This window comes from Eleginops maclovinus, chromosome 3 (genome assembly GCF_036324505.1).
Source record: "Eleginops maclovinus isolate JMC-PN-2008 ecotype Puerto Natales chromosome 3, JC_Emac_rtc_rv5, whole genome shotgun sequence".
In the NCBI taxonomy this organism is placed as follows: Eukaryota; Metazoa; Chordata; class Actinopteri; order Perciformes; family Eleginopidae; genus Eleginops; species Eleginops maclovinus.
The window spans coordinates 5,980,312-6,006,662 of NC_086351.1; the positions used below are offsets into that span (position 1 = coordinate 5,980,312).

General features: G+C 39.6%; 3 protein-coding genes across 3 annotated transcripts; 1 reads left to right on the forward strand and 2 right to left on the reverse strand.

Annotated features, from left to right (window-relative positions):
- Nucleotides 1-42: 42 nt before the first annotated feature.
- On the reverse strand, nucleotides 43-2,839 carry snip1 (Smad nuclear interacting protein). The gene is made up of 4 exons (XM_063879146.1): nucleotides 2,489-2,839; nucleotides 2,146-2,278; nucleotides 1,109-1,668; nucleotides 43-966 (listed from the first exon to the last, which is right to left on the reverse strand). The coding sequence occupies exons 1-4, from the start codon at nucleotides 2,653-2,655 to the stop codon at nucleotides 711-713; spliced, it is 1,116 nt and encodes a 371-aa protein (XP_063735216.1). The 5' UTR covers nucleotides 2,656-2,839; the 3' UTR covers nucleotides 43-710.
- A 136-nt stretch (nucleotides 2,840-2,975) lies between these two features.
- On the forward strand, nucleotides 2,976-5,420 carry dnali1 (dynein, axonemal, light intermediate chain 1). Its single transcript, XM_063879147.1, has 6 exons — nucleotides 2,976-3,358; nucleotides 3,773-3,900; nucleotides 3,981-4,150; nucleotides 4,381-4,559; nucleotides 4,803-4,967; nucleotides 5,066-5,420. The coding sequence occupies exons 1-6, from the start codon at nucleotides 3,278-3,280 to the stop codon at nucleotides 5,099-5,101; spliced, it is 759 nt and encodes a 252-aa protein (XP_063735217.1). The 5' UTR covers nucleotides 2,976-3,277; the 3' UTR covers nucleotides 5,102-5,420.
- Nucleotides 5,201-15,621, reverse strand: gnl2 (G protein nucleolar 2). Its single transcript, XM_063879145.1, has 16 exons — nucleotides 15,403-15,621; nucleotides 13,908-13,992; nucleotides 13,710-13,804; nucleotides 12,723-12,862; nucleotides 11,073-11,257; nucleotides 10,614-10,680; nucleotides 10,363-10,521; nucleotides 10,149-10,262; nucleotides 8,855-8,983; nucleotides 7,983-8,087; nucleotides 7,511-7,669; nucleotides 7,150-7,257; nucleotides 6,572-7,047; nucleotides 6,129-6,208; nucleotides 5,783-5,868; nucleotides 5,201-5,642 (listed from the first exon to the last, which is right to left on the reverse strand). The coding sequence occupies exons 1-16, from the start codon at nucleotides 15,464-15,466 to the stop codon at nucleotides 5,499-5,501; spliced, it is 2,196 nt and encodes a 731-aa protein (XP_063735215.1). The 5' UTR covers nucleotides 15,467-15,621; the 3' UTR covers nucleotides 5,201-5,498.
- Nucleotides 15,622-26,351: the final 10,730 nt, after the last annotated feature.

Consider the following 26,351-nt stretch of genomic DNA (forward strand, 5'->3'; position numbering starts at 1 on the left):
AAATCTCTCTGAGGGATTAACATTAAAACTCTCCAGACAATCACATTTTCACTGTCTTTATTCAAAGTACATTGATCGAAATTTACTATGAATGCTGTGTGTTTCAAAAAAAAAAAAAGATAAAAAGAGGGAGTCTGTAAATCCACACAGTAATGGTGCAAGGAAACAAAAGGTATCAACTAAATGTTCCCTGCGATACAAAGCAAAAAAAGGCAATATCATTACAAGAATGCCTGTAATGTTTTTACTCTGACAATAAGCAATGCTTATTTAACATGAATATAGAGTACACATTCCACGTATCGTACATTGATATATACAGCCTGGACAAAAGACAAGAGATTAGTCTTCTGCTAAACTTTGTACGAGTGCTATGATCCAAAAATATAAACTTTTTTTATTTAGCAAGAATCTTTATCTGGCACCGAGCACTTTGTATAGTGAGCACTGTCAGATGTCAGATCAGTGACGCTTACACAGATATTACACAAACAACCTGAGAATAGGAAGTCTTCTCTGAGACAGTTGTGGCAGGTTTAAGCAATAGTTCAGTAATTACAGAATATACAAACCAGCCCTGTTCCATTATTGAAATAAAGTCCAACATTTACCAGTTCCATTAATTGTTCTATTCCCTGCAGAAACAGCAATTTGCTCAACATTAATGGAGAGGTTATCTACCCTTAATGAACTGGCCAAATTAGAACAATTTACTCATCAAGGCCCTCATCATCTTCCTCTTCCTCCTTGGTGTCCACCTCGGTTGTGTCTGAGAACTCGTGCAGGAGGACGTACTCGCGGCTGCTGAAGCCAAACTTGATAACGTCTTTTTCTTTGAGCTCGTAATAGCGCTGACCTTCAATGCGCTGGTTGTTCAGGAAGGTGCCATTGCCGGAACCCAAGTCAATGATGTAAGGCCTCACCCTGCGGCCACTGGTGCCATCTGCACGTGTAAAAGGCATCAGCCTACAGAAAAACAGACAGAAAGGAAGACTTGTTCAGATCAGGCAACGACACAATTGTCCATGCAGCATGTAGGGGAGTTCAATCGAAATTATACAGGTTGAAATAAGAGATTTATATCACAGCTGATTCTTGTTACTCTTACCTATACTGGAACACTGCATGCTGCTTGGAACAGGAAGGGTGGTCAATGGGGATATCAGCAATTTTTCTCTGCCGCCCCAACAAATAGGCACTCTGTCTGTGAATGTACATGACTGGAAGGGGTTCATCATTCTTGAAAGGGTACAGTCGCCATCTGCGCTTGGGAATGCGAGCCTCAGGTGGCTCATTGTACTTGATCACCTCCCCCCGGAATGTGTTGGTATCTTCCGTTAGAGCCCCCGACAGTCCAAAGTTGGGCTTCTCTTTGTCAGGAGGCGGGTCATTTGGGTCTTCAATCCCTCCTTCAGACTGTCCAAAATCTTGTTCTTGGTTTTCTTCACGCCGCTGGCGGTTTTCTCTGCGCCGCTCATCATGTTGCCTTCTCTCATCCTGTTGAGAGCCAAGTGCTTCTTGATCTCGCTGTCTGTCTCTGCCACGGTCTCTCTCCCGTGGTCTGTCTGTTTCCCGGGGTCTGTCTGTTTCCCACCTGCTCCGCCTCTCTTCTGGCTGCTCAATTCTTCTCCTCCGTTCATCCCCACTTGCTCGTGGCTCATCCTGCTCCTGTGAGATTATTTTTAAAATCGACAGTTACAGCAGGTTATCATGAGTTGACTATACTTGCCTTCAATAACCTCAAGTACGCGTTCTTGATATGCAAATAGCCATGTGTTAGCTATGCTATAGGTCCAATTTTGCCAAATTATGGCTCAATGTAGCAAGCAGAGCCAAGTTTGAACTACAAAAGACGCTTATTTGTTTTTTGTTTTTGTGTGTATTTGTATGTTTTTATAAACTAAAAACAGCCATTCTAATAATAGACTCTAAATGAGCGAGCCAGCAAGAAGTGGTATCTGTCATTGGAACATAGTTGACATACTCTTAGTAGTATATTCCAACACAGCAGCAAATATAAAATAAATGCTGGCAGCCTCAACATGTATAGAAGAATGGTGTAACTTAAACCCCTGAATCAAGAAATATCCAATGTTCAATTTAAAAGCTCTAAGGCATTTTGATAATAATTAAGGACCCAATCACCCGCTTTATTTTGACATCAGCACCACGATGTGGAGGAGTGCGACTTCTTCTGTTTCTGGGGGATCTGCTTCCTCGTCTGACTGGAGAAGTCTCTCTTCTAACTGGTGAACGGTCTCTTGTCCTGACGGGAGACCTACACGAAAACACACACATAAATAGGCCCTACATTAACTTTGTACAGACGTTTACATTACAAACTAACAAATGAGTGCCGTTCAGATGTAGCTAATATGTGCTAAAGCGTTAGCTGCGCTTGTTCGGCAGGCAACACGTCTTTAAGCTCACTGGTGAACGCTTATGTTTTGTTTGTCAAGTTGATAAAATGACTTAAAATAGAAAATACCTGCTGTTTCTTCTCCTCTGTGGACTGGAGTTGCCGCTGGATCTGGACCGGGAGCGGCGTGCTCTCTGTGGCCTAACAGGGCTCACTTGCTCCTGCTTTATCTTAACATTGGTCTCCCGCTCGGGAGATTCCCTTCTCCTGTGTCGCTTTTCTTTGGTCATTCTCATATATATAAACGAATCCAACCGTTGTGTAACTAATCAGACATCACCGTTCGCTCAACACTAAGTAAAAAAACAAAAGCAAACTCAAAACGTAGCGATTACAAACTTCGACTATTATGCTCAATTTGTAAACTTCCGTTTCCGGTGGTGTACCAATAAATTACGTCGACGTGATCACTGACAGTGTTGGAATTTGGTTCCGTCTGACTCAGTCTGTCATTTACGTTACGGTTACGCTGTATCTTAAATAACGCTGGATGTTGTTTCAAATGAGAGGGGACAAAATATATACATTTCACGACGAATGTTTCCCTCAAAACAGCAAACTCCCTTCAACATACAAGTCGTAACACTGGCGTATAATTTATGTCACACCAAGCTAAACCGCTTCAGGTTTCGTCTTTGTTTTTTTCTAATAAATGTAGTCCCACATGAACGAACAGTTTGTTTCGGGACGAAAAAAGCTGATCCCAAACGGACAAATTAAAATGGAACGCCGATACGCTGTTGTCATGACAACACAAACAGGGAGCTTTTTTGTCGGCAACAGCACAACGATATTTCTAGCACAAAGCAAGACATTTATGATTTAATGAATAACTTCATTATTTTATAGTTAACAAAAATGATTCCACCAGCCGAGTCTCTCCTGAAATACGGGAATGCAGTTTTGGTCAGCAAAAGCACAGACAGAAAATCACCAAAGGTAAGTTTACCCAGTAATCCAAGTTTAGTTAACGTTACTGGCTAAACACATTTTGGATTGAGGATTGAAGTGATGAAGGTGTTTGGTGTAGTCTAAATTAGGCTCAAAAAGCGATGTCTACTATCTGCTGTGTGTATTCATATTTGACTATTTTTTTGTTTATTTAAAGGTGATTCAAGTCTGAAAAAGGACAGATATTATGTTGATCACTCATTCACATTACAAGAGCCTCTCTTTTGTCTCTGCGTATGGCAACATCAGCACATCTGCAAGCATACTACTGTTATCACTGTGCTTTCAATACATGACTAAGCAAATTGTATCTGCTATTTTAAAAACTTTATGCAATTGGGAAAGTTATCGTTTAATGCATGAAATATACATTGTGTAACAAATTAAAATGTTTCACCACAGGGACGGCCTTTAAGAGTTAGCCCTCAGCAGCCTGCTGACTCAAGCCCTGTTCCCCCACCCCCAAAACCAAAATCAGCCTCTGCCGAGCAGGAAAATGATGAGATCCTCAATGCCATCCTTCCACCAAGGTATTGCTTTTCCCTTCAACAATGTAATGCTTAACAAGTTAAAACCATGCTTTCATTAATCCCAACTTCTACCATTGCAGGGAATGGATGGAGGGAAACCAATTGTGGGTTCAGCAAGTGTCCAGTGCACCTTGTACAAGAGCAGATGTTATTCACCTAGAGGAACTGCTGGACATCAAGATGCAGCAAAGGCAGGCCAGGCAGACAGGAATCTGCCCCGTCCGCAGGGAGCTCTTCTCGCAGTGCTTTGGTAAGAAGGAAGCTGAAATGCCGGGGATCACTGAGGTTACAATAATAAATTTATACAATGTCTTACACACACAGAGAGCTTAAGGCCAGGTATTTTAGCTAGGTTTTGATATAACGCTGAATTTGTATCCTTTTTAGAGTTACTTCTGGTGGAACAATGTTCCTATAATCACATTAAGGAAGTTTTCACTCACATCAACATTAACTTAACTGTGGTTATCCTTTTTTAAGATGAGCTAATTAGACAGGTGACCATCAATTGCGCCGAGAGGGGTCTGCTCCTGTTGAGGGTCAGAGATGAGATTCAAATGACTATGGCGTCATACCAGACACTGTACGAGAGCAGCGTGGCTTTTGGAATGAGGAAAGCACTGCAGGCTGAGCAGGGCAAGGACGACATGGAGAAAAGAGTAAGGACATTTAATTATCTGTTACAATTTACAACTGCCAAGACAATAAGGGGCACGAAAGACCCCCAAATCTGAGATTTAGTAGTTGGAATTCTCCCTCATCTCAAACCACAGGAATAGCTCCGTAAAGTACCCAGCAGAGGGCACCATTTCACTTCAAGAGTTATTGTGAAATAAGGGTGGTTGTAGGCCTCTTTACAACTGATATTGAAACTAAATAATTGTGTCTTTTCACGTACCTAGATTTCTGAACTGGAAGATGAGAAACAAGAGTTAAAGAAGCAACTGAATGAGGAGAAAGCTAAATGCGAATCCATTGAAAAGAGAGAAAATGAAAAGCGACAGGTGGAGGAAAAGAAGCACAGTGATGAGATTCAGTTCCTGAAGAGAACCAACCAGCAGCTCAAGGTATGGTTTAGTAATACAACAGCAGCATTTTTGATTTAACACTAATAGTAGCTGTGTTGCCTGTTTTCAGTATTTAACATTTTTCTTCTTTTTTTTAGAACCAACTGGAAGGGATCATTACCCCAAAGAAGTAACTCCGCCAAACAAGGACTAAATAACCATTTCCCAGTACACAATGTTACCGAATGTGTCTTTTGTCTTGTTTCTAAACGACCAATTGAATTAAAAAGAAGTGAGTGTAATAAGAACATTTTTATTACAGCACGACATGACAAGTACAGTTCAAACAATGACTGTACAGCTCTCTTGAACATCAAGAGAGCATACACCTGTAAATGATGAATGAAATGTCATTCAAAAACAGTTCTAGACTGAAGGGGAAAAGAAGGTTCAAAAGGTGACCAGTTGATAAAGACCATTTAATGCTAAGTTAGCATTCCACCTTCTGTCAAATCCATACTTTAAAAAAAACTTGTCTTTTGGCTAGTTTAAATAAAGATTCATTACAAATGTGTTTTTCACGACGCCAGTCTAGTGCTTTCTTCTTTTGCCCTTTTGGCCTTCTGTGGCAGACGCTGGAGCCTTTCTGTCCTTGTTCTTGTTTTTCACATTGTGTGTTTCGTAATAGCGCACGCCAATTTTCTTCCCCTTCTGAGCACGGTCAATCGCTCTTCTCTGTAGAAAGGGATAAAGAGAACAGAGGGGAAAAAATGAGCTTTTCAACTCCATTCCTGTTTCATCAGTAAGACAAATCCTTCACCTAGCGCTGACCCAGAGAGCTCTGTTTGACGTCAGAGAGAACAAACACTGCATACCTGTTTAGACGTCAGTTTTTGGGTTTGGGTTCGGGTAGACGCCTCTTCCTCCTCAGCTCTCCTCTTCTTGCTTCTCTGGATTACAGCTGAATTCAAACAAACATTTACAAACCTACTGTCAGTGCCTGGATGGATCACAATGTCTCCTGACCTACGCAATTTGTATGGCTTCTAAGAATTCTGTGTCAAACTTTGGAAAATACATTATCACACCAATAAGATGGTATGTATATAGATTTTGTTTAGAGGAAACATGTATGTTTCTTTGGATCCAAATCAAATCTGAAACTTCTGATAAAAAACATGAGATCAACACTATACAAAGGCATACATGTGGATAGAATACCTTTAATCTGTGCATGCTTTGCTGCAGCTTGTTGTGCCTTGATGTCTGTGAATGCTTTGTCGGAAAGTGCCTTGGGTATCCTGCGCAAAAGAAGAAGGAAAAAGTGAATCGTTAGCCAAGAGAGCAAACAGTTTACTCTTGTTGGTATCTGGTGAAAATCAGAGTGTTTAAATTTTGCGCAGAGTGTCTATGCACTGTGTTATTCAGTGTGTGGGCGGGAATTCAACAGCAGATAAAATAACATATTAGTGTGCCAAAGTTGAGCAAAAAATATTAAAAGTAGAGACTGTTAGACCTCAGGGGCTTAAAGGATGGTTAAAACGGACATCTAATTATGCATGGCATCTCTCAGCCTGGCAACTTCATGTTAGTGAATAAAAGAAAATACAAAAACACAAAATGAATAAATTATTAAAGTGTGTTTTGAGTGAGTGTAGTCTTACCGGATTGCTGAGAAGCGTTTGGATTGGGCCCTGTCCAGGAAATGCTTGTACTTGGAGATCTTCTCGTCCAGCTGACGGATCACTTCACGTGGATTCTTCTTTGCGTCTGTCTGAGCGGTTGTGGGCTCTGGGTCCACAGTCTCACCATCGGCTGGTTCCACATTGGTTGGGTCTTGGTCTATCTCTTCCCCTTCCTCCTCATCCTCCTCTTCTTCTTCCCCTTCTGAGCCTGAGAGGTCAGACAGTCCCAGGTCAGGCATTTCCACAGGGACCATGTCTTCGTCAGTGAACTCGGGCGCCACATTGATCTTCCCGAAGTTCTGTCGAACATTAGAGAGGATCTTCTGGACCTGCTCCTTCTGTCTCTGCTGCTTTTCGTCCTGTTCCTCTGAGACGGCAGCAGGATTGTCTGTCTGTTCCTTCTGCACATCCTCTACTGCCTCTGCAGGTCCTTCAACTGGCAATGGTGCCTTGCCCTATAAAAATACAGAAACACAAAACACAGGTTAACAACATAAGGCACAGTGACAATGTTATTCACTGGAATAGCACAGGTGGAGAATTCAGTACAGTCTTACCTCTTGTTCCGCCTCAACACCGGGGGGTTTTACAAAGAAGGGGATACGTCCTCTCTGCCAATCATTCAACACCATTTTGGAGACTGTGGAGAGATCTGGCTCACCGCCCTGTACAATACCAAGAAAACATTGATTTATTATAGGACTTAAAGCTGACTTATATTTTTACACTTTTTAATATAGCACATGGTATAGGAAACATTTGGTTGAATATCCACTAATGATTTAACTGAATTTATGATTCATACATGGTAACCATATTCGCTGCTTGTTAGCAGTTAGTTGTCACATTTATATGGAATAAGTGAAAATAATTCAAACTTGTGGTAAAACAGCTGTAAGTGAAAAGGAACCTGCAAACCTTCTTAAGTTTCCCGCAGCGGAATGCCAGCTTCTCCAGGAAGTCTTCCGCAGAGGTCCAGGTGGGGATGCGGTACGTCTTCTGGATGTATTCTGGCTTAGCCCGCTCCAATACTGCCGCAATGTGCTCCTCTGGGTTCTTGATCTTCTCAACTTGAACCTTTGTGATGAGGGAAAAGATGAAAAGATGTGCAAAATACGGACCTGCATCATTTACAGAGATCAAACCGCCTCCATGTTAAACCCAATAGCTGAAAAAACAATCTGGAGGATAAGAACAAAGCATTATCTAAGCAAGCTTATTAAAATCAAGCTGTCAAAAAAGTCGCTTTGAGCAGATGTTACAATTGTTCCATGTTATAAGGAAAGCAAATTCAATTGAATTCACCTCCATGGTATTGGGGTGGTGGCAGAAATACCAAACGTATCACAAGATTTTGGTACACAAAATAAGAAATGAAGGACAGACTTACAACTCCCTTCAGGACGATATCAGATTCACTGTCTTCTGAAGGATAGACGACACCAGGACAGTCAATGAGGAAGATGCGCCTCATCAAAGTGATGTACTGCCACACCTATAAAAAGGAAGGAGATGAATGTTATCTGTATAATCAAAATACTTCAGCTTCACATGCCATGTTCAATAGTTTGGGAAACTGTACCTTCTTTGGTATTTAATGATAGAAAAAGATAAAGATAGCTATTCATATAAGGGGTGCTTCTTTTTGTTATACAAACTATATCCTTTTTCCACTATTGGTCCATCAGAAGGACGGCAATGAAACTTACTACTGAAACATAAATACACATCCAGTTTAACAAAAGAAAGCGTGAGGGTCACAGCAGGGCTGCGGATCATCAGATTGTTTCCCCTGTTAAATAGTGTTGAGTGTGTGGTGCGAGTCAAAGACAAGGTGAGGGATAAAGGAGTGATGGCCACAGGTCCATCAGATTCATTGGCTGGGTGTTAAAAAAAAACCCTCCCCTCTCCTTTTGTAGACACTGGTTTGCACACCCTCGTTATTTTTGTTGCAGCTATAAAAAATAACCAAGGTGGAGGAGAAACATCCTTTCACCTCACATAACCTTCCCTTGGAATCAAAGCTCGTCTCACCTGTTCACTCACAAAACCACTCATGCCTTCTTTGCACCAGTAGCTTTTTCAGTAATCAGCAGGGTGAATGTATTCCTTTCATATACTACATTCTAGGTACTTACATTGTGTTGAGTATCAACTCAAACCTTCTGATGATGACTTTCTTTTTTTATTATTTCTTTTTACTTTTGGTAAAACTTTGCATGGTTGCATATCAGAGGCTTGCATGGCTGAGATGACACTAACCTTGGTTTCTCCAGCGAGGGGTGCCACATTGCAGACTTTCTTAGACCGCAGAGTGTTGATGACCGAGCTCTTTCCCACATTTGGGTAGCCAATGAAACCCACGCTAATCTGTTTCTTGTCAGTGTGGAGCTGTGGGAGTCAAAAAAAAGTCAGAAGGTAGTGTTTCCATGGAAGTAATTGTAGACAGGGCTCTGTTGCCATTTGCAATAAACCAAGTGAACTTGTCCCAACTCCAGAATTACAATGTCGTTTGTTCAAAACACAAAAGACATCTTAAAAAGGTTTTCTTATGTAAACACAACAATTACGCAACCTTTTAAAACAAGGGATATTTGTTAATGTCCCAGGAGTTAACCCTAAATGCTGTTTTGGAACGGACTCTTTACCTTGTTGTCTCACGAATTCTGGTTGAATGTGGTCCAACAGAGTACACTGTATGTTATCTCATAATGGCCTCTTGAAATCACAAAACGAAATCTAACAAGAACATTCCTGTTGAATATAAAACCCTTTCTATTTCTTGACCTTTGAGATCTTTTAAGCCCCACTTTCACAAACACGTTCCGTTCTAGCCACTACGTCACATTGCATGTTCAGGTCACCAAAACTGTTATTGAAGGTTGGTTTATTATTATTATCGGGTTAGCAAAGGACTCGAATGTAATGGGGGTTTTGTAAGTTTGTGAGAAATATATCATAAAGAAATGTAATTTGACTACAGAATTTAAATAGGTGACCATCATAGCACTTTGTCCTGATGTTGATGCACATTTTCCCTTCCAGCTAATTGAATTTCAGCATTGCACACATGGCCTCATACAGCCATGGATAAGAATTTCTAGCTTCCAGATGAACACATATCAGATTCCTACTGGTTGGCAACTCTTCATTGTTTCGCATATGAACGTAATGCTCAACCCAATTGTTGTTTATGAGGAAAGAATAAAGCATCTTTAATTTAAACATGTCCTTACTGAGGAGCTCTGAATGATCTGATGAATTGAAATGAGACATAATACTTTATAATAAAATAAAATAAGGACTACAGAGAAGAACGCAAATACTATCATACAAAAAATAGCAAGCAAAATAAATCAGTAAATAAATAAAACACCCGTATATCAAATTCAACACTTTGAATATCCAAGATCTTATATTTAAAAAGCATAGTTCAGGGACAAAAAGCCAAAGCAATAAATTGTATCTGGCGTTGTTGTTGAAGCAGTAAATATTTCTCTGCCCTTGACAAATCAAAGTTATTTTTTGATGTTTTGAAAGTCAGGCATGAGCTTACCTTGCCAAACTGCCGGAGCAGCTGGATCAGGGAGCCCTTACCAAACGAGTTGGTGAGGCTAGCATGGAAAGCCAGAGTGGGGTGCTCTTGGGATAACAGAGCCACCCACCGTTTCTGTTTGAAATTGAGTGGAGAGACAAAACACACGTAAAAAAAAATACAAATCACTCCAACTTACAGTAAATGGGAACCAACATTTTTGCACATTTCTTACCGTGACCCAGGTAGGGATGAGGTCACACTTGTTTAGAACAAAGATCAGATGTTTCCAGGACTTCTCTTTCTTCATGTAATTCTCGATGCTTTTAGAGCGTGTTCCCATGGGATCTCTGGCGTCCAGCACTTGGATGACAACATCAGAAGAGTCGATTACCTAAAACAGTGAGGAATGCAGAATGACCCTTCAGTTTAGGGACCCATTATTAACAGCAATTCAAAGAGCTGAGCGGAGGATGGAAACAATACCTTATAAAGTTCTCCCCAGATCCTCTTGGACTGACCCTTTTTGAAGATTTCCTCACGTACTTCCTCCCTGTTGCAAACGTAAGGGGAAATTAAGCATTTCAACTACAAACATTCAACAACTATGCTTATAGTCTGTAGTCAATTAATGATTAGCTGCAAGGAACTGAAAATTATCAACAACTATTTTGATGGAAAAAATACTTTTTCTAAATAGAAAATTGCAGTAAATTTGGTTTTCAGTCTCTCAAAATGTTATGCTCATTTAATATAACTCAGAAATGTTTATCTTTGGGTGTTGGACAAACAAGACAACATTTACCTCAGCCTTTAAAAAATGTGTCATTATTATCTAACATTTGATAGACAAACAATCACCCTAGATCAGGCTGATTCATTTATAATGAACCTAATTGTTATTTTGCATGCCATGTTTTTCATAGCATCTTCAGAGGCTGTTACCGGATCCCTGTGTCCTCAGTCACCAGGTCTGTGTCCTTGTCTGCACTGTAGGTCAGGCCTGAGGACTCGGCCTTTTCTAGGAGATCCTTCATATCCCCCACCATCAGACTGGGCCTCTTCCTCTGAGCCTTGGGCCCAAATGTGGTCTCAAAACCCTCCGTGTCTAGAATGTGCACCTTGGAGTTCTGCAGGGGTAGAAACAAAAACAAAGATTAGATTTACAGCTCCGACTGTTTCTTTTAATCAAACAGTAAGCCGAGAGAGATCCCCTGTTCATATAGTTTTGTTAAAGATTAGGAAAAGGGATTTTCAGAGATCTTTTATTCATGGTTTTTCTTATCATTTTTTTTTTACTAATACAGCTACACTGCATATTTAGTACATTCAAATGTATAGTCAGATATGATGTGTTTAAAGGGAATTACTAAAAGTTCTGTCATTACCAACATATAGACTGTCTTATATTTTATAATGTCCTTCAGTTTGGCGGATAACAACTGTGGAGCTTTTGTGATTTGAGGGTTTGGTTAACCTGTGTTATCTACAGCCAGAATGAAAAGAAAATGTGGCCGCTAATGAGTTACGGTTTGCAAAAAGTGATACCTGATACAATGCAGTGAAGTTATAATAAACACATTAGCAAGAGGAGGAAAGGTAAACAACCGATTTTTGACACAGTCAAAGTTATGCACTCGGTCCATGGGATTCAAACAGTATTAAAAAGCAAGTAAAGTAAACACAACACCAAAGTATGCAACAACTAAGCCAATGAAACAGCCAAGCTGCTGCCAGGACGGATTGTGTGTTCCAATGATTTTGATCAGAAGTCATGGCTTGATTGCAACACATCCATGAGGGGTTAAAGGGGACAAACGGTTTTGTCCAAAACACTAGGGGTAAAGGTTTCGGTTGGCCTCACTATCGGCCAAGATCCATTTAATAGCTCTCCGGTTATTTAAAAAACATTTCCCCAAACCCAAACGACAGACAAACTCCTCTGCGTTTTTGTAATAAAAATCTGTCCATCGGCCAATCAAATGTCCGACATCCAGATTGAAAAACATTGCTTCCACTTACCTGTGTTATACACACACAAACACACACAACTGTGTTTAACAAATGATTCGATGGTGATAGCAATATACAAGATGTGTTATTATGGCAACTTGTCAGTCAATCATTAAAGAAAGAAATCAGAATCTCAGAAAGGGCTCAACTCCATGAGGGGCTACAGTGTATATAGAAACAAAAAAGACTGAAACAGACCCAATATGTTGGAAAGAAAGCAAGATTATGTGTTTGTTTATGGGATGGAAAAGTAAAAACCTGGCAAACTGTAACTCTCCAGAGCCAAGCACAGTGCCAGAACACTCACAGGGTCAGAGTGGAGCAGAGTCAGAATTGAATTAGGATTAAAGTTAGAGTTCATGTACATCACACCTCATTTGTGACCATGCATTTGTAGAACAAGTCTTCAACAAAAAAAATGTAGGCCATGTGATTATTTTCTTAGATTTAAATGCCAGTATGCGTACAATAAAATGTACAAAAAGGTGTCAATTCACACACAAAATGCACACAAGAGCCTTCCTAGAGCACGGATAGCGTTACACAGACTGCACAGGACAGCATTCTGCCCTTTATACTCACATGGGCTTTGACTCTATCATGCAAGAGGGACATGGGGAGTTTGCTCTGTCTCATCACAACACGGTATGGATCCTTCTGTATTGCTCCCATCTCTTCTTGGAACTTCTGGAGGGATGACTGCTTGATCACACGGGTATTTGCTGAAATAAGAAAGCAGGTTTGAATTTTCTCTTCGCACGCACATTTTTATTCAAGGTTTGAACCGCCCCTTTTATGTGGGCATAGACCAAATACTTCATCTGTACTGACCTGTTCTATATATGCAGTATTACATGGCAGGTGTTTGCTGCTAATAACATATCAAAAGACAGCTTTTATGTCCACCTTCAGACCCTTCAACTTGAAAAGAATGATCTGAATTTTGCTCACAATCCCATGTAATAAATGTACAGGACCCTTGTGAGGGATCAGTTGAAGGGCTTTTGCAAATCACGAAAATCTTGCACAAGTTGTTTGTCTACAATTCAAGATAACACACATTTTCAAATGAGTGATCCATTGCAAGAACATCACATTTAAATGTTAATTAGGTCTGGGTTATAAAAGTTGGTCAGGTTGGTAAGAACCTGCCTAAGCCCAGCTCAAAAAGACTGGTGGAGAGGAACGTAGGCTCTGTCACAGCAACCTCTATGTTTTAGTTTGGCTGTCACTCCAAGAGGAATTGAAAATATGTAGCTGGTACTACAATGGAGGAGATGCTACCAAAATCAACTGTAGATTCTCCATCTTTCTTTAAAATGATCTCATGCTTAAAGTGCTATAGCTAATAGTTGGAAGCTTCACTACCCTGACATTTATGTAATTATTAATAACTGCTAGAAACATTGAATGATATGGTGCCAAAGTCAAAATATGGAAAGTCAACGAAAAGATACTTTTAGTTATGTGGTTCTCCTCCACAAAGCGACACACAGCAAACACTATTTATGAACAAATAGCAAAGCAGACACTGCTGTAACATATGACCGACAGTACAAGTGAACTTACTAAACCATTTGATGTTGGGTTCCACTCTGGCTACAGTCCCTGGAGCCACTGTGGACTGGAACGATAGAGGTCTGACGACTTGTCCACGGTCGTTACTGGGAACAGAACCTCAGTGTCAGTGGGAATATTATTGTTATACGACTCTGGCACGTCCAAAATATGCCAATAAACATCTCATAATAATGCATAAGGGATTACCATCTCTTCTTCTGTCTGTACATATTCAGGCGTTTGATAGTGGCTCGGTCCCTCATGTTGTTGCCTCCAGCCCCCTTGACTCGATCTGTGAAATACATGTAGGGTTAGAGAGACTTTCATCTATTCAACAACAAAAACCTTTGATCAAATAATATACGCCAGAGTTTACATTACATTTACACAAGTATTGTCCATCCATCCATCTTCTCCCGCTTTTACAAGTATTGTACACAAGTAAAATGTTTGAGAGACGTGTACTTTACTTGAGCATTTCAATACTTGCTACTTTGTAGTTCTACTCTACTACAATTTGGAGGTAAATCGTGTACTTTTACTCCACTGCATTTATTTTAGAGTTCATTTGCAAATGTGGATTAATGAGTTGAAAAATAAAACAACCCTTTAAAAAATACTTTGGTTCCTCCTGGAGTAAATTCAGCAGCTGCACCTGCAGTATACAAAGTAATTAAAACTAGCTGCACCGTTACCAGCTTTGATAACACATTAATGCATAAATAATTGTAATCAAAATGTATAATATATTATTCTGAAATGGGCCAATCTGTACAATTGTGGTGCTTTAAGCAGATTTTGATGCTGATACTTCCCTACTTTTACTTGAGTAACATTTTGATTGCAGGACTTTTACTTGCCACACAGTATTCCTACACACTGGTACTTCTACTTTTAATTTAGTACAAGATCTGAGTACCTTTCCCACCTCTGTCGTGAACACAATGTTATTGCTAGACCATTTAATGAGCAACATAGAAGGAAAAGTAACTTTAAGCATCAGCTTTCAGGGACTACTTTAAAGCAGATGTGCATTTCTGGAGTTGGCATTTAACTGTGGAATTATTTACCATATGGTTTAAAGGGCTGTATTTATGAACATCTTTAGGTTTAAAACATGTATAAAGAAATAATAATTGGGCAGAATGAAGCTTTCCGGTAACCTGTTTTGCTGATGGTTGATTGTTTTGTTGACATTTGATTGTGATTTTAGATTCATGGTTATGTAAGTATTTGTAAGCAGCTGTGACTGACAGCTATCCATTTTTATTTTTAATAAGGGACAGGTAAAAGAGGATGTTCTTCTCCCTGCTCCTTTCTATCATGGGCTACAAAAAGCAGCGTAAAGTGTCGACGTTTTGTTTTATAATAATTGCCATCAGTGGAATAAACTAATAATGAATCAATTAATAATGGCAGCTTTTTTAAGTCTTTAGGAACAATTAGTCTCAACACCTCCACTTGACACAAACCCCAGTTTGTCAAATAATTCAGTGTCAAATTGTAAAGGCCTCAGGTTAACTGGTGTCTCTTTTTTATAATAGCAGTAGCCAGTAACCATGAATTATGCGATTACATTTGACTTATTGTACTCTAAATATCAGCGACTAGTTTTCACAAAGGACACTACCTGTGAATGTATTTTAAAGAACATTATATCACCCAGCTAGCAACAGTTAGCATTAGCTGTAAACAAACTCACCAGGGTTGCTGCTGGACGACGACTTGTTTATCGAACTTTTCCCCTTGAATTGTGGCTTCACCATGTTGGCGGTTTACTCGGCAGAGCCTTCCCCGAACAAAAAGTGAAAAGACAACACGACGGTGTGTGAAAGCTGATGTTTAGTTGCTGTTATTCCCTGCAGCTCGACACTGCACACCACACACGTGTTGTTACGGTGAAGCAGGAAGAACGTCATCAAAAGAGCGACGGCTCAACCAAGCAGAGGAAAAAACATGGATGTATAATAAGAACGAAGGAAAATAATCAGACTGTTTTTTTGTTGTTATAATCTATATTATTTCATTTCATTGTTTGGTTTTTATTTCATTTTTAATCTCTAAATGTATATTTACCTGTGTGTTGAATTTACAATACATGTATTTATGTACTATTGTATTCTGAACTGATTGAAACTGATGTTTTATCAATAGCTCCAATGTTATAACTGTAGATATAATGTATAAAAAAACCTTTTGTGAATTTCTTAAAAGTAATTCACATGAATGGCTTCACGTTTACTATGTAATATGAGGACGTGTTCTGAATTTAATTTACAGTTCTGTAATTGTAGATGTTAATGATTGTAAAAGTACTTGCACAAAAATGCACCAAATCTGTGCTGTCAATGTTTCTAGAGGGAAATAGGATAATGAAACAAAAACTCAAGCTCAGTTACTGCCCTTTTATGATTTCCTATTGCCATACTATCTTAAATCCAGAAGAGGGTGCAATACAATACCTATTAGGGTATTATCATGTGCCAGCATCCCCTGCTGTAAACCTAATCTGGAATGCTGACTTCACTACCTGTGTGGCTGCCTTTTGGCAATTTGAAGTGAATAATTAGTCATGGAAAGGTGAATGTGTTTTGTATGATTAAAGGATGGTTGGTTAAATAAACGTGTGTTGGCTTTATTAGCAGGGCTATGGCAGGGGATTTTGCAATGCTAAATTCATGAGTCCAAGTTTCTCCTGTTCGCCAAGTAAGCATTTTTAAATCATAAACCATCTTTTTTTAAAGATAACATTCAAATTGAAAGTATTTTTCTGTTATTCTTGCCAAAATGAGGATGAAAATGTTTATTCAAAGCCTATTTTACTACCCTATTTCAGGAAAAATATTATAAGTTTTATATTCTGTTGACCAAAAAGTTTAAAGATGTGACCCCCAGTGTCCTCTATGGTGGTTACAGTCCTCCTAAAGAAATCCAAAAGTAGTCAAATCACAATTATAAATAAATATTGTACATTTTGATTGGACAGAAACTCTAAACTTATTTTTGCTTTATTTTAAGTTTGAAAAATGTTTGAAGAGTCACCCTGGCTGGGAGGCAAACTCCAGAAGGCTAAGAGGAAACCTAACCGTACAATATGATATTCATTAACGCGGAACTGATGCAGGCCTTCAGAAGGCCTGTTCGACACCAGAAAGTATGAAAGGCCAAGTTTTGTCTGGTTGTGATGATGCTGCCTTTACAGTGTGTACGATATGTTACACAAGTGTGGCTCAGAGCCAAGGTAGGCCAGTTCATAGAGACTCCAGTCTGGAGAGGCGCCATCCAGTATTCAGTTTATACAGCAAGGAGACCAAGGAATGTTCTCTGTTCATTTTCATACATATGAAATTGGAACTGACCTCATCAGCATTTCGCTACAATAAATTATTTTTAAAAATCTGAAAGGATTTTTTCCTCTTTAGGCTGAAATCTATGCTGAAGAAAAGTCAAGCAGAAATAAAACAAAACGAAATGTTTACACTCCATCTAAACATTTTTTCCTTACATTTATAATAGAAAAGTCCATCTAGCAAAGTGTATTTATGCAGACCGGGGAGAAAAAAATGTTGTCCAATTATTTTCATTTCAAGCCAACTTCAATTAAACCCAAACTCTCTTGGTTGCAACTGCGAGAAAGAATGAGGACCCTTCCGAATTTACCATAAAATGTAACATTCTTAATATATTTCCTTAAAAACAACTTTTTTCCACGTGGCGGGATCCCTTTCTATTTCTTGAAAAGTGTTGTGTTAAGTGGTACAGCCATGTCTGTATATACTAGGCTTTTTGTGTCTTTTTTTATGCATCCTGTTGAATACTTTCAGCACTCATCTCTACATAAAGTGACTTCTAATCCAGACTTTGTTATAAAAACCTCCACATTGGTTTAATCATTTGTAGCAAAATACTGAAATTAAGATGTCTTCCTGTTGGCGTGAGGAAATGTAGTTTCCCCCCATAAAAATCCACCACCAGTTATACCCTCTTAAATCAGAAGAAGCACTAAACACAGTTTACAGTATGGTCTTAGCCATTCTTTCATCAGAAATAATGTAAGTTATATTTTGTCTGTCCTCACGTCTGTATTCCGTGGTTGAGCATTTTACAGCTGCGGAACCAACAGGCTGGCTGAACTTCATGTTACCTTAATTTGCATGAAAGGATATAGTTAGGCAAGCCGCTGCCACCACAAAGAAAAAGGAATAGGTTAGACATGCATTAATCAGAATTTGCATGCAGGAATGCAACAGAACAAGGATGGACCATGCATCAACCATTGGTGACAGACCGACCACAATTTATGATGAATGCCCTGAGCTGTAGGAAAAACACCGAACTTGAGTGGGACTTAAAGCCATTTTAAAACAACAAAATTCATGACAGGGTACATAAGCAGCTTGAAACAAATTATAAAATATAACCAGTTTGCTTGCCAGGAAGTTCTAGACAAAATGGAAATATAAAAATATCTTTGTGCATCAGCATTCATCTTTTCGTGCCTGACATACACATAAATAAAAAGAAGCTCAATATTACTTCACTACAATAAAACAAACATGTTTGATCAGAAATGTTTTAGCACACACACAGCTTTCATAGACCAATATAGGATTAAAAAAGGAGTGCTTGATGTGCTTTGGCCTCCATCATGGTGCTGGAGTGAGAAGTGAGAATACTTAACAGATGATGTGAAAATTTCCCCAATTGCCTCCGCTCTTTGGTCTTCTGGCGTGGAAAATGGCAAGTTGAGCTTGTTTGTTAACTGCATGGAGAGCCGGCCTTTGAAGTCACAGCATTCATCTTTCAGGTAGATATTCAGTCAGCCAATCTGTAGGACAGTGTGGCGTCAACAGTTAGCACTCCGCCTGTGTTTGATAAGTTGATGACAGAAGCTGGCACAGATTGATACTGCAGTCCCAGCATGTGCCTTACATATTTGACATATTCAGGTTTATTTAAGATAACAAATATCTTGTGAGATGTCCATTGTTTGCAACACTGACCCATTCTTTGCGATTGATAAATGAAAAGGAGATGTTTCAAATTCAAAGATGGGAAAAGGCCTAACACCTGCTAGAACAGGCTATTTTTACAATTTATAAGGTCACTTTGATCCTGTTCAGTTGAAATAAAACAAAACTGGCAAAAATATGTTTCCTAAAGCGAAAAATCTTGAAAATCTAACGAGCATACAAATACACATTTACTGTGTATTGAACGACTACATCACTCAAAAAGAACACTGTTTCATCATAAACAATCCAATTAAACTAGTTCCCGCTGTTGCTTGGCAAGGTTATTTTTTGCTGTGGCAGAAGTTGTTGGCTTTAAAAAAGGTGCCCACCCCTACATACCCCATTCACTTGAGAGAAGACCAGATGGTACCAGATGAAAATAATTTCAGTTAGTAAGGATCAAAGAGTTCAAGGAAAAGGTGGTATCTTCAATTTACAGTGAGACAGGAATAAATAAAATGTATACACTGTGACAAAGGCTGTTTCACAAGTCAGTGGCAGTGTGTTGAAGCTCTACACAACTGTTCATGTGAATGTGTGCATTTGTGTGTGTTTGACCGTAATTTCTCAGCCTGGCTCACTGTGTCTGTTTTGAATCAAAATTGGAACACCAGCTAGATGACGGAGAGCAGCCTGCAGCCGGCCTGACTAAACAAAAAGAGAAAAATTGACCAAGGTCTGAAGGTCGCTCCTCCTTCTAGCCTCAGTGTTTAGGAGGTTGGAGAAGAAAGCCTTCATTTGTTGCTGTGAGTGCTTTACTGATGGGCTACTGAAGTTCAGAAGGCTGGTCACTGCTGTGTCATGAGCCATTTCATCAAGATCTTCTGTACCTAGACAGGAGTCACTGCTGCTAAAAGTGTTTGAAGATGCTGAACATATAAGATCTCCATTTTAGATGGAAACAAAACAGTTTACAGCAGTGCTAGCAGTTCAGACATTAGCCACATCAGAGCGTTTGGCAAACACAAGCCTGCTAACATGTATTTAAATCACTGTTATATCATGCAGATGTTAATCAACTATAATGTTCAATTTCTTAGCAGTCCATCCAATTGTGATCAGGTCATCTAGATAAAAGCCCCAAAATGTCTACCTAATTTTGGCACGAGAAGAGAACTTAGGAAATCACAGAAGTAAGTCCCACTAAGTATTAAATCATGGCAAACAGTAACCTCTTACTGTCGCAGCATCCTAGTGTAAATGCCAAGACATTAAATGTGCATGTCTCTAAATTCCGGCCATGACGACATTTGGAAATTCTAACCTTATTATTACAAATGATGGATCCTTTTGTTTCTTAGGCAACTTTCAGCCATCACAAAGCACTGAAGCACTCTTGCCAGGAGCTCCTGTCTTCAGATAGCACCCGCACCTCATTTATTTGTGGAGATACTATTGCCAGTTTCAAGAGCCGATTAGACAGATTAAAAATTACATTGTGGCAAAAGAGGCAAGGATGAGAAGTGGGAACCATGAATCATAAAACAAATGAAAACCTCTCCTGGGAAAAACCCAGCTGGAGATGAAAGGATGGAATATGATGTTTTTCAACAGAATATGTATCTCAAATGCGCAATATCCTCTGTGTTTATTTTCAATTTCACTTCCACGTATTTAGTTCACAGCTTGTCGTGGCCTCAAGTTTCACACCACATAAATCATAGCATAATCTGTTGGCAAGGACCTTCGGGAGGCGTTCTCTAAAACCTCTAATGAATGGTGTTTATGAGTTCTAATCTGTGGCATGTAAACGACCATTTTAGGTAGAGATAAGCCGCAATAAGGTGAAAATTGATTTTAAAGTGTGTTCATTGCAATATGTACACTCACTGAACTTGACTCACAGGTCAGTTTCCACTTGTTTAATCAGTGACCTTAAGTTTGAGATGTGCTATCAATTTGAAACCAAAATATTTACTATTTTTCTAATGTCACTGAGAACTTCCAAATTGTAAAAAGTAGGAAAACATTTGCAATTTTTAAGGTGGACATTTCTGGTATAAATTCATGAACAGTAACTTTATCCATCATTGAAATGCAACTGTGAGCCACTTCGGATGTCCGTAAAAAGAACTGCCTCGAGATGAACGTAATAATTTAATGTGATTTTTGATCATTTACGGTTTAACAAGAAATTGTTTGGTAACCTGAAAAAAAATGTTTCACTCAAGTTTAGTATTTTGGCTGATAAGATTTATATCTTTTCAGAAACATGTGGGAACAATTACAGGGAAATAGGCCTGGAAGTTCTAAATAACCAGGATTTGAAGGGATTTTAAAGGAACAACTTTAAGGGCCTCTATTACGGTAAACCACAGTGCACGACTGACCTAGCAGAGACAAGGTTGTATCTTATAGTTCCCATCGCAACAGAGCATCAACTAAGAGTTCTCCCTCTCCCTTCTCTTGGTGCCTAAAACAATCTTGTAGGCGGAAATGTCATATACAATGCTCCAAGAAAGGCCAGTAATCCCACTGTGTTTAACAAAACAATGAAATTACATTCCGATAAGGTAAATATGTGTCAAGCATTTCTCAGAAACTTAACACTAATCTTTAGTGAAAAGCATGAATGCTTCCCTGCCTGCAATCTTGATGTACCATACCAGCTTGGTTGCTGTTTAAGCACTTGCTCAAAGAACCTGGCAGCAGGTCTGTCTTTAGTTCAACCAAGACAAACACACCCCGCTCGCTCCAAAGTCCAAAGATGAGCTGCCATGGAGTTCAGGCCCCTCTTTGCACCATGCCTCTGCATCTGGTACACAGCACAAGCTTCACCTTGCCAACATAGGGTGTTCGTGCAAACATGGTTTGGACCTCTACTACACTTTGAGTGTCAGGAACTGGACCGTGGTGCGGCTATGATGTCAACTTGAAGGGTCATCTAAAAATAGGTGTTGCATGGCAAGTTTCAGGTGGGCTGTATGCCATAGTGCTTCTTGCCAACAATCTTCTCCAGTTGAATCGAAATAGTGTTCACCGGAGGCGGGCACCACCTCCCCTCTCTCCTCTCTCTCCTCTCTCTGCTTGTTTTTGTGTGGCTCACCAAGGCAGCTTGTCTCTAACGTTTATCTGCTGCCCTTTCAATTAGATAGGGACAACAGAGAAGCCTATTTTGACAGAGGTCTGTGTCACCTCAAGGCTATGGTTGCCACTACTGAGGTCATGCCATGAAAGGGAAATGGAGAAGTACTGTTTCCCCTCACCACCCTGAAACACAAGTGATTACACTGACTGATCTGTCCAAGGGACCCTGGTTGGTGACGATCAAAGGCCTCCGGTAGACCACCTTCAACTTATCTTGGCAGTAGTCTTGGCCTGTAGAGGGATGAGAGGGTCTGGGAAAAGAGGCAGAAGCCCAGTGCCTCTGGTTCCCATCCTGATCTTCGTGAGAACACAGCCTCTTTGAGAGAGGGCCCTCCTATGCTTCCAATGTGATTTTTCCAAAGCATTCAATGTCACATCAAATATAATATAACCTTGCATTTACTTTGGTACAAACTAAGAAGACTCAGCCTGAATCGGGTGGGTCGCCATAGTTAAACAATTGGTCTCTGTGGTCTTAACACCCTGGTAGGTCTTCCTGGGCTTATGTGGAAGCTGGATAAACAAATTGGGACCAGGCACAGAAACGGCAGAACAAAGTCAAAGAAACTGCAGCCACATATCAAACCCATGTCCCAGGGCTCAGAAATATCTAATGTTGTAACAACATTGAAAATGTACATACAGTATAATTAGTTTTTGGGCGAATGATTGCATTTTCAATATCTCCTTATCTATATCACTTGCATTAAATTTGGAGAAAGTTGAAGAAATATGGAAACATACTTCAAATCAAAGAGGGATGAACCAGAATATGTAAAATGTTGGAATAATTAACACCTAAATTCCTATCTATTGGCGAGTAGTGTGGTTTGGCGGAAACATCACTCTCTTTTTACTCGATGACAAACATTCCCAAATGTGTACTCAGTGCAAGAGAAAAGACAGAATACATTTGCTTCTTGAAATGTTGGTTGAGTAAACGGTCAAAAACTCTTAAAATGCAAGTTTACACTGGAAAAAAAAACAATCAGTACAAAAAGAGTTCTTAGTGGTCTGAAAATATTCCAACACACAAATTGATTTTACATTCTTACAGGCAATGTTTTGTACATATGTCAGAGGTTTACACAGTCCTTACATGACCATGAAAAATCAATTTTGTGTGCTTTATTTAGGTCATGCTGAACTGTCAAACAACATTTTTGATTGCATGTCTTTCTGGTGGGATGTTTTCTTAGTCTGTTGCTTTGAAGGCAGGACGTTTGGGCTCAGCATTTTATGTGCAAAGACTATAAAAAAAAACTTGTGTCAAGTTCAATAATCTATACAGTCTACACAGACTGTGAAAGTGAGATTTCTCAGACCTCATGGTTTCCTTTGTTTCTGTAGCCGTTGCATTCATCCATAAATCTAAGGTGGATGCGAACAAGGTTTGTGTTACTGAACGCCAGCGGAAGTAAATGCTTAATATCCTCATAAGTTACCAACGGAAACAGACATGTGATGTGTGTTTCCACCAGCTAAGGTTTTTAATGATCTGTGTCCCATGTTATTATTAGAGGTGATTGTTTCCCAACCATGTTTCCTTGGCAAATAATAGAGTGTCACCATGGTTCATATGCTACCTTTAAAGGACAAAGCAGCTTACAAAGAGCATCGGGGTTAGTTTCCACCCTACCTCTCTTGTATCTAACCTGCAGCCACCAGACAAGACAAGAAAAAGCAGAAGGACTTTATTGGCACCCTTTTACATAGCTGTCCGACATGTTTACCATAGAGCTGTTTAGGTTCTGCTATCTATGATGCTGTTGTTCTGGATTTCAAGGAGAAAAAAAGAGAACCCATGATCATCCATTTGCACGATGTTTGAGTTGGTACCAGCTTCATGTTGGTGTCTTTTAAATACCGGAGGTGTTTGGTTATAAAATCCTAACTGCAATGCTAGTTAATTGCATTAAATACAATTGTTCTGATGGCAGCAGCTACCATATTTGCTAATGGTATGTAGTTGCCAAGCTTGTAGCAACAAATATGGTTAAAATGGTTCAAGCTAAATGACTAAATGGTCTAAAGTGTTGCTGTCTCTCAGTCAAAAACATTCAGTCATCACCGGACCTTCAACAAGTGTTTTAAAACAGTTCTGTGTCAAGAGGGGAACAAGTCCATTTATCTACACTTGCAATATGGAGACTATTGATGTTGAAGACAACAGTGTATCCTCAGGTGAGTAACCTAACGTTGATTAAAAATTGTGCATTTAGAAAATACTAACTAATGATCAAATAATGTAGAAATGACATTGTTCATGTTCATATTTTTGCCTCTCCGGCTACTACAGAGACCCAATTCATCTTGCCAAAGGAGGTTATTTGAACTAAACAGAAGGTGTAAGAATTACACAGGGCTGTGAGCAGACGTGTGGCCAATAGACTATACCTAAGAGAAGAGAAACAGTTTTGTGTTCTGATGTCCGAGTCTTTCTTCTAGCTGATTAAATAACAAGATTCATTGGGTTTCTCCTGTAGCACCTCTAAAATTACTTTGTACTCTGTGACCTCCTGGTCCATTTGCCAAATGTCTGCTGATCACATATCACTTTATGAGAGGCTGGATAACAAATAGAAGAATTGTACTTCATAAAAATTCTTAAAGATTATGGACTTTAAAGCCTGTCAATAAGCGTTGCCTTCTGTGCGTACAGTGAAGTTAGTCCAAAGAAAAAGACAAAAGAGTTTCCCTTCCATCACTCAACAATGTTTGGCAATGCATGCTTGGTTAACAATGCTTAATGTTCCTCTCTAAGAAGAGAGATAACTGAGTTCACTGCCATTTGAATGCACCAGAAATGTATGCAGTTGAAATAATCAACTAATTAAACACTTTGCTGCAGTGGAATTTGAATAGCAAGTGCCAAATAGGACTAGAGCTGTTGGGCTTCTTGATTTCACTTTTCCGCCCAGTCTTCAGAGGCTTCAATTTCACAGAATAAATCAGGAATGACATGCAAACTTAAACATCACAAACACTTTTTTGGCATTCTTGGTTGGAGCTAAGAAAATTGTCCACAAAAATGCAAAACAATGATTTGTACAGCCAAGGCCTTTATACTGTACCTAAGGCCAGAAACATATTTGGCACCAGACAGATTAGCAAGACAGTCTTTTAAGAGAACGTCCTAAGGGGAAGCTTAATTCCTGCCTTACATATGGCAAGAAAACTACACCCACATTTTAATGGACTGCTTTAGTCACCCTATCTTCTTATAATAGCGGTCGGGAATTTAATCTGCAAATTATAAGAAGTTAGTATGCCGGCCCCCTGCCATGAGCTATATGAGATCTGAAATATTGGCTCCGACATGGGGAGTTAGGATAAAGAGCCAACCTGTGTCTGTCTCCAGGAGGAACTAAACCTGAATCTGAAGGAATGTTCCAGACCATAGAGAGTTTCTGTGGTGCAGATCCGAACCCAGACGCACAGACTATTGTGAGGGGATTATTAGTTCCCATGTAGTCCCTATGCCCTCTCACCCCCTTCTTCCTTTTCCACACTCGTCTTTGTGCCTAACTCTACTCCCTGGGTCCGTTGAGCTGAGAAAATTAGGTTCTGCTATTAAAAGATTCATGTCCATTAACTACATGACTCAGCATTTGTAGTGTTGGTTTGTTGTGTAGGTAGGATGCAAAAAAAAGCCTGTTTCCATGACAGTGGCCTGCAGATGCTTGTTAGAGCCATACTTTTCATGAACACTTGATCACAGTTCTTTTACTGCATTGGCGTTCTTCTCTGGTTGTCTGATTTTGACTAGAAGTGAAAAGAACATTTTGCCATTGGCTGCAGTTTTGGCGCTCAAGCATCCCTAGCCAACCACAACACTCTCCATGGTGGACCTGAGGCCCTGTAAATTAGACAACCTCCCGCTAAGTCCCTGTTTTTTTGATGAATCGACTAAAGAAATCTAATGATATTTTCTAACTGGGCAGACAAAAACGGCTGATCTGGCACCGAATGACTGTCTCGCTGTGCAGGGTCTCATACATTTTGCACTGAGGTTTGGTGTTACTGAGGTCGGTCTGCCTCTCCTTTAACTTTGTCTGTCTGGAAGATGGGGAGAAATGAAGACACTCAGCTTGTTTCTTTGTTGTTCTACTCTAGTGTAATGTTGCATTGAAGCTCTCCCAAATCCGGGGCCTGGTATCCTATTTATGGGTTCTTTCATGCCTCACCTACTTTTAAAAACATTCCATCATTTGTGCACCATTTAGTTTGGTATAGATGGATGTGAGATTTCTTAGATCACGCTTTCCAGCCTCCCAATCTTGGATGCAATTTTGACACGTTTGTGACTGCGTTTCTTCTTTGTGGTCTCACAGTATGTCCGCATGCAAACATAAGATCAACAAAAACTTTGGTGAAGACGTTTTGAGACGGTGTCTGGTCAATATAGCTGTCCATCCACTGCGTTTATAGTATATCTTGGAAGAACACCAGGACAAAGATGATGGCATTTTCAGGAGAGGCATTATATAAGGTAGAAGACAAGCTGTAGATCACAAATCCCATAGTCTACCCGTTATATTACATCATA